The sequence below is a fragment of the Panthera onca genome, chromosome F1 (assembly GCF_046562875.1).
Source record: "Panthera onca isolate mPanOnc1 chromosome F1, mPanOnc1 haplotype 2, whole genome shotgun sequence".
NCBI lineage: Eukaryota > Metazoa > Chordata > Mammalia > Carnivora > Felidae > Panthera > Panthera onca.
The window spans coordinates 43,871,857-43,880,544 of record NC_138355.1 but is presented as its reverse complement, the minus strand read 5'-3'; the positions used below and the strand labels follow the sequence as shown (position 1 = coordinate 43,880,544).

At 46.7% G+C, this 8,688-nt stretch overlaps 1 protein-coding gene across 3 annotated transcripts in view; it reads right to left on the bottom strand.

Moving 5' to 3' along the window:
- Positions 1-4,209: 4,209 nt before the first annotated feature.
- The window catches only part of PPP1R12B (protein phosphatase 1 regulatory subunit 12B), a 212,078-nt gene continuing 207,599 nt past the window's right edge, over positions 4,210-8,688 (bottom strand). For all 3 annotated transcript variants that reach the window (XM_060644089.3, XM_060644092.3, XM_060644096.3), the window contains one exon: positions 4,210-6,033. In XM_060644089.3, the coding sequence (XP_060500072.3) occupies positions 5,947-6,033 (87 nt within the window). In that variant the 3' untranslated portion in view covers positions 4,210-5,946. The remainder of the gene's footprint in view (positions 6,034-8,688) is intronic.

Genomic DNA, 8,688 nt, shown 5'->3' with positions numbered 1-8,688 from the left:
CAGTGGTGCCTGTCTGTAAACACAGCCTCTTATTACAGTTCTTCCTGAGGGGCTTCCGGGACACTGGGTTGCAAGCCACACTAGGTACAATTTGACGCTCACCCACAAATCTCAAAGGACAAGTGAATGCGTCTCTTCCCCTGTAGTCGTTGGCAGGCTAGTCAAGATTCTCGATTTGGTTTTTCTCCGTCCCCAGAGACCACCTCCTTCCCGAGTAGCTGTGACAATAACAGTTCCTGGGCAGCAGCGAAGTTGATCTGTTTTCCAATCTAATCAGAACACAAGCGATCAATAGCTGTTCCCTGATAGGGTCCGCTGCTCCCAAGCAATGTCGATACCCATTAGGGAAGCTGATTAAAATCTGCGCTCCGCTGGGGGCCAAAGGATGAGGGCACCAGAGAGCCAGCACTCATTCCCCTGCATGCGGCTCCACGGCTCAGTGACCCCTTCCTCTGGGGCTGGCGGCCTCCACGCTGCTCTTTGTTCTGCCTTCTTCCCACCTTCCCACTGCAGCTCATGGCCACCTCCCCTTTCAGGGTCTCTGTCCTTCCACTCTGCTCACACCCGGTCCTGCAGGAGGCTTGTCAGTGCTGAGTGCTGTTCTATGCAATACGGCTGTGTGGACTTAGGGTCTAAAGCTTTTACTGCCCTGGTAGAGTGCTCCTGCAGACCTGCTTAAAGGAAGGACCATCGTGAACAGCACTGGAACCTCCTACTTCTAGTCCAGAATCCAGAGGAGCTCAACAGAACTAAAGGCTGAGGTTCTCACTGAGGAAAATTCTCTTGCTGCTACAGGGCAGAATTTAAGACTATGAGCAAGCTGGTGCTAAGCAGAAAGGCAATGTCTGCTCTTTGGATGCGAACGGCCACGTAGACCACATTCGAGAAGGTGGAGGAAAGGTAGGTGGAGGAACTCTATGAAGGAGCAGCTCTATTTCCTATTAAAACAATTTGTCCAAAGGCTGCCTGCAACAAATTGCTTTGTATCCATTTCCCCATGAGCTCCAATTTCCACCTCTGCAGGTTTTAATATTCTTACCCAGCCATTAGGAGGAAAAGCAATTGCCAACACCATTCAATTACCCTCAGTATTAAATTCACGTTCTAACAAGGATGAGAAGCCAACCTTGACTTGCTGATGTTAAAACAGTTTGAATCCAGAAGAAACCAAGAATTTTTGCCCTTGGAAAGAGCAAAAATTCTGAGTGTAAGAAATATTCTGAAATTCCTAGGTATAAACAAATCACAGAATCTGAAGCCTAGAAGGGATCTCAAGGATTATCAGTCCCACCGCCATTTGCAGACAGGGAAGGTGCCTTTCCCAAGGTCCCAAGAGTTGGCCCTCGAATCCGATGTTCTGACTCCTAGGGGCTTATCCCTTCATGTTGCCTTATTCTGCCCTCAAAGCTGTCTTGCTTATTGGGTCAGAGGAATCACATCCTTTGATGGGTTGAAATCTGCCTTAAAAACCAGCATGGAGGCCAAGATCTGCAGTTACAGTTGGGCCTACATTTGGGCAGGGACCACCAATAACTGACAACTGTGTGTCTAAAGTTAGGTGTAGTGTTAGCACAAACGACGGCCCCTGAGAATGGTTGGAAGAGAAGGACACCAGCCGGGGTCCATGTAGTGTGACGTCCTTAAGCTCTAGTGGAAATGGTGGCTCACTGGGTGGGGTGGAATTAGGTGTCCCCCCTGCCTATTGGCTCAGTTGCCGAATCCTTTACACACTTTCCCTTTTGTGGTGCAAAGCAGCCTGGAGGCCGAATAGCTGACAACACATTAAATAGTTCTCTCATGTCCATGCCGCTTCTGCTCACCTCGCACCCACCACCGCACACGGAGGGCACCCACGTCGCCAGGACCTTCTCCTGTGCCAGCGGCCGGGGCTGAAACGCTGGCCATTCTCGGAGGGGAGGCAGTGTATCTGTCTGTTTGGTGAGGAGAGGCTGCACTGGGGCCAGAAATCCAGAGACCGAACCAATTGCATGGCCTTGAGAGTTTCTTTTCTCATCTCTGGCTCAGTTAAAAGCCCCTGATAGCAAGACAGTTCACACACATTTTTGTGGGATTCATAGGCTGATACGTGGGGTTTCAGCCTTCTTGGAACTGCCCAATAAGCACGTTTTGTTTTGGGCAGGGAAAGCATGTGAAATGATCCAAACCAGAGATCTGAAGCCTCCTTCCACCAGTGGCCTCAGACAGCAATGCATGCATCTTGGTCTCAAACATGGAATGGGGGACAGGGAGGCCCAGAAGAGAAGAGAACACATCCTGCTGTTGGATAGGACACGGCAGGGAGGTTCCAGGAAATATCAAGTGAGACTGCCCAAAAGAGAATTCAGTGCACTGAATAAGCCCAGGGCAGGTCTATTCTTTAGATTCTTTCAAGGCAACACCCCAAGATTTGCATAACCCTGTTGCACTAGAGACCGGGACTGGGGTCAGAGGCCATCATGCCCAAGAGCTATCTGGAAAAGAATAAGCAGCCCTTGAAAGACAAATAGGCAAGGCAGTGAAACTTCAGCCAGAGAATCTCTGGAATGGCCAAACCATTACTCCCAAAGGTGTGGCTTGGTTTTGAAAAATATCAAATTAATGAGAACAGAGGATATAAAGCTGTACTGAGAACCTTCTCCTCCTCATTCTGATATTTCATGTAAAGACTAAAGTGACACAGCCGGGCCCCAAATTGTTGGCCAGACCGGCAGTATTCATGCAGCTTTGAGCTATCTGGGGTGCTCATGGGCATCCAAACCAGCAGGTTGAGGACAGAAGTTCTGTGGCCACCAGAGAGACCAACAGCACAAGAGAAGGGAGGCCTGCTGTGGCTGGCACCCAGGGTGCACAGCTGGTCATTAGGTCTCTAACCATCACTCCTGGGGCTTCCAGTCAATCCAACTGTGAAGAAAGGGTGTTTTATTTTCTGGAAAGGGACCAGAATTCAGAGTCTATCTGTCTAATAAAATTAATTGCATAGGAGAGAGTGCCTGAAATTACCTAGCGTGGTTTACACTTTCATGAGCTCTTGGCCATAGAATTCAATATTCCTGAGATTGAGAAGCTTGTTAATTTTTCATCACAAGGAAAACTTTTCTGGCAAGAAAAGGCATCTTTAATGTGAAAGGGCTGTGTGAAGCAGCAGGGGCATAACACCACCCTAAGAGTTTTTAGACTCTGTCCCACGCTTTTGAAAGACACAAACAGATCTGAGGGAACTCTCTGTAACCCCCTTTACCCTGTCTATCTAACGGAAGAGGGTCAAAATGTTTTCCTAATAATTCTTTTTCTGAGAAAGAGGCAGCAACCACCCCCATCCCTTGCCCAACGTCCAGGATGTGCCAGGAGAACCAATTACTCAACACCTTGTGTTGATTTCCCCTCTCCCTAGAATGAAGGAGATGTTTATAGTGGAAGCGAGGAAACATTTTACTCTAATTTAGCATTCCCTGAGAACTGAGTGCACAGCGCTCCCATGATCATACAAAATCCTAATCAGTAGCAGCTTCTCTTGGAAAATAGTTGGAAATGGAAGAGAGACTTCTGTATACTCTAAAAATGGGGTTTTGCCAGGGGAGACATATTTCCTATTTTGGAATTAGGATCTTGAATTATAGCCTCTGGTTTAAAGAGCATGTAATGTTTCAAAGAGCCATGGAGAACTATATTGTCATTTTCTGGAAAGAAATAAAAAATGGACAGAGGTAGTATATGTTAAGAGAATGGATCACTCAAAGCGCTGAATATCACGGGCAGCTCTAAAATGAGGAGAATTTAAATGACTTGCACACTCAAAATAAACGAACCAAGGGAGAATACCGATAAAGAGCAAATACGTTGAGTATTAATATTGGGTCATCACCAAGGACCAATGGTTTAATTTTGTGCTAATGGAGTATCTGTCCAGGTCTGGGCATATTTTAAAAGGCTGTTTTTGGGGCGCCTGGGTGGCGCAGTCGGTTAAGCGTCCGACTTCAGCCAGGTCACGATCTCGCGGTCCGTGAGTTCGAGCCCCGCGTCAGGCTCCGGGCTGATGGCTCGGAGCCTGGAGCCTGTTTCCGATTCTGTGTCTCCCTCTCTCTCTGCCCCTCCCCCGTTCATGCTCTGTCTCTCTCTGTCCCAAAAATAAATAAAAAACGTTGAAAAAAAATTTAAAAAAAAAAAAAAAATAAATAAATAAAAAAAAAAAATAAAAGGCTGTTTTTTTCCAAGAGACGACAGACGAGATGTGACAGACAGGAAAAGTATGCCATGTGGGGAGTGCCCCAAAGGACTGGGGAAACATCAGCTGGAAGTAAGGTTAAGGGGAGATCCCTGCCTCCACATATCTGAAGGGTTGTCACATCAAAGGGCAGTACTGGACAACGTGGAGAATCCACAGGCAGACCTTAACTCATGTTAGGAAAAACTTTCTGGTTATCAGAGTTGCCCAACTTCCAAGGATTAAGTGCACAGCCACCAGGGAACACCTGACCGTGGTATGTGTGTGTGTGTGTGGGGGGGTCCCTGTGACACAACAATGGAAAGCTCCATCATACGATCTCTGGGCTTTGCCAAAGATTCCATGACTCTCATGAATGGGTTGGAAGGATCTCATCACTTTCAACCTCTGTTAAGAAGTCATTGTTCCTGCTGGCTTCTAAGGAAACAAAGGTCTCTCCCCTAAATCTAGCCACCAGAAACAGTCACATTCACCACCATTATCACAGCACGATGGGCTGCCATCTTGTACCTTCTTTGTCACGAGGTTGCAAGTGTCCCCAGCTACTCTACTTTATACCATATGTCTTTCCAACCTGCTTTCACTCCCTAGTCTACCTCCTATCAATCTACCCTCCTCAGCTCTCATGCCTCCTTGCGAGGACTTCCTTTTTCATTAGGAGCAGGTGCCAGAGTGAAGAGAGGAAAACAAGGTCAAAAGGCGGTGAGGCGGAATGGGGTGTTCAGAGCCCAGATTTTCTACTAAAGAAACTCACTGTGTAGGGAAAACATGTAGGAGATGAGAACAGTGGGCTGACATTTATGCCATGGTCTGGCTTTTCAGCGAGAAGGCCGGTGGTGCTGCCACCAAGGCAATTCTTCTGGTCTCCAGAGTGCCCCAGGAGAAATGACTTTCCATAACGGCCAAAGGCAAGGGAGGTCAGATGCTCCGTTCTAGCTTTTACACCATGTGGTGAGGTGGTGGAGGGGAGACAGAAAGAAAAATAAAAGGATAGAAAGGAAAGGAATAAATGAAGCCAGGGTCATCTGAGCCCTGGGGAAGGGGACGAGGCATGAGGGAGGAGTAGGAGTTAAGACTAGTCAGGGATGTTACTGGGTTGTTGATAGAAAAAATAACAGTAACACCAGCAAGGAGTTAGAGAAAAGTCAGTTCCTGAGGTGAAGACTAGCAGAGACCTTCAATGCAGAGTCACTGTCACCTTGAATCTAATGGAAACACAGCTCCAGAAGCTGTCGGATGATTTTGCCAACATCCTGTTTCTCTTGGCATCCCAGACAGGATCCTGGAGTGGCCACCATAAGACTCACCTATATCAGAGGACACTGGAAGAGCGTGAAAGGCTGTGGGGTACTGGTTTGGGTAGAGGCCTTACGTGTTTGGACCAAATCCAATGTGGACAAGTAGCTGAGCAGCAGGAAGTTGGGGTCCACAGCTGAGCCTGGTGTACTCCCCAAGGCCTTCTCCAGATGGCTCGAATGGCTCCAATTATCACAATCATGCTTCAATTAAAACTGTCATAAAACTCAGGGGGTGGGGGTATAGGAGGAACAGGGCACTGAGAGTGCAGAGGAAATGTACAGTGCAGAGAAGGTGACTGGAAGAGGGGCAGAAAGAAGTGGTCCTTCCACCAAAACATTCACTTCTTTTGGTTGGAAGACAATGGCTGGAAAAGAGGCATGGGGGCAGCAAATGCCGTCCTATCCCTCCTAAATCTGGAGCCTAGTCTATTTGGACAGTTTGCTGATGACTCTGATGAGGGCACCATTTTCATCTTTCAGCCTCTGGTTGTCGGATTTCAGTTCTGTTAACACCTGTAGGTGACAGAGGGAAAGGTGTGTTAGAGCTTGGCATGATCAACTCCTCTGCCCTCCCTGACCAGACCAGGCCAGCCCAGTGGGCGGGGCCTTTGGAGGCAGCTGATACAGTGAAGTGTCCCCATGCCTTCTCCCGGGGATGAACTTCCCCTGAATCTTCCTACTTATTGAATTGGTAATGCTCGTATTAAGGGAGACCACAGCCCCTCCATCTTTTGAACTAGCATATTTAGCAGTATCTTATTTCTTTGTATGCAGGCTTCATGTTCCGCACCATGTATCCTTTCATTCTCCTGAGTCAGTAACTGTTTTCATTGGTTCGTGCCCTTGAACTCACTTCAAGTCTGGAGAAACTGGGGAGAATGCCAAAGTGAGCTGCTAGGGGCACAGGGAAGAAATTTAGAAAGGAGCATTGGGTCAACTAAAAGAGTCAAAGACAGACACTGCTTCACACCCCATCAAAAATAGGAATGCAGGGGAGAGGGGGCACAACTCAGCTTTCTGTCACACCCACAGGATGATTTAAGGTCCTCCTTCTAGTGCCTTCTGTGATAAAAGCCACCAAAATTCTCGCTGGTCATACTACACGTATCCATTTTCAACCACTAAACCCAGGGGGCTTACAGATTTGGCCACCACAGAGCTGTGAAGCACAATGAGTGGTGGGTATATGTTTAATAATCCTTGCCCAAAGCTCCCCAGTGGTAGTTACCAAGGGATACCAGGGTGCCTTATTAGCAATTTTAGGGAATTCGTGTTACAAATCCAGGAAACAGGTGCTTTGGGGGATGGGGGAATAGAGGTTTCAATTCTATTGCAAAACAAAGAAAAATAGCAGCCTTTGTTTTCAATCTTTGCAAAACAAAGGCAAAATAGCGGCCCCAAGCCCCAGTCTGGATATCCAAGTCTTTATATTGTAAACAGGCACTCTGACAGGTATGTGACGCATCTAAAAACCATAATGGGATGTTGATGAGGATGTAGTTTATGGGCGGGCCCTGCTGGCAGTTTAGGGAGACTTAGGTTAGAGGGTAAGCACATCTTCACTGTGAAGGCTACAAAAATCCACATCTATTCGATACAAAAGTGCTTTGATTGATTCGTCATCAAACCAGTGGGACTCCTGCAGCAGGTGAGGTCTCTAGTAAAGGATGGCCTGGGCTCAGGTGTCATGAGGCCAGTTTCATTCTAGTTCTGGCTCTGCTATTAACCGCTTAGGGGATCTGACTGTACCTCAAGAAATAGAATTTTCGTTTCTTCAATCTCTTACGGAGGATGTAGATTAAATGATACAAATACATATGTGTATGCGCACATGTTTGTATCACAGAGACGAAAGGATTTGTATTAATGGAACAAAAAGAACACAGTATTGAATATCCATACTGTGGAAGGCACTGGACCAGAGGCTCTCACTCCCATGGTCTCGTCAGTACCTCATGAGTCTGTGACACAGTTGCTATCCTTATGTCTACAAATGAGGAAATGAAGAATTTCGTAACTAGTCCAAAGTACCCAGCTATTAAATGGCAAAGCTGATACTGAGCCCCTGTGTCCCTGATTCCGAAGATTATTCTTTCATAACAGAGGTCACGTGGGGGTGGAAAACAAAACACCAGCAGCCCAGAAATTCCAGCACTGTCACTGTCATTAACAATCTCTATTACTTTAAGCAAACTCAATTTCTCTGAGTTTCCAGTTTTGTGTCTAAAAAGAATAATCATTTCTGCCCCAGCCGCGCATCAAGCAGGGACTCTGTGAGGGCCCCAGGAGGTCCTGGATGTGAAGTGTGCTGATATGCATAATGTGCTCTGCGGCACTCAGGACTCCAACTACCATGAGTCCTCCCACGAATATGGGATGGCAAACAGCTAAACTACAAATCTTACTAAAAAGACTTTCATCCAGAAAATATCAAAATAAAGTTTTGGTCCTCTGACCCTACCTCTCCAACCTCCAACCTAATCAAAGCTGCTCTGGCTGCTCTCCTCCGTGCCTCTATCCCTGTGGTCTTGACTACCTGAACTCAGTGCTAGGAAACTCATTCCAAGAAGACTTTTAGAAAAAAATCAGCCAGGATGGCCTCACAATGCTTTACCTTCCCATTTGCTCTCCAATGGCCCCAACCTGGGTCCTGCAGCCTGGGTATCAATGAGACTCTGAAAGTCATATTTCCATAATAGGATTCCATAGGCGGGGGTGGGGGTAGGGAGGGTACGGGGAGAAGCTATACATGTCAATAGATTTCATTTCCCTGCCAGCAGCCCATCAAATCAGAACTGAGCTGACCCCTCCCTGCTTTTTAAATGTATAAACAACTCGTTGAACCTTGATGATTTATTTCCGCGTTAAGAACTCAATTCTTTAAAAAAAAAAAAAAAAAAAATTGGACAAGGCAATTTCCCAGCTGCAATATACTACAACTGACATCTTGAGGGAGTGTCAAAAAGTCCAAGAAGTGGAATGTAGAAATCAAGCCGGGAGGGGGGGGGGGGGAAGTCTCATAAACTTGACTCTCAAAAGAGAGAGGAGGAAATGAGCAGTGTTATCTGATATTCACTTGAAGTTAAAGAATGATTAAATAAGAACACATGTGGAAGCACTGTATAAGTATGAGGTTTAACAAAGCTTTATCATTTCAACCCCCTGGAT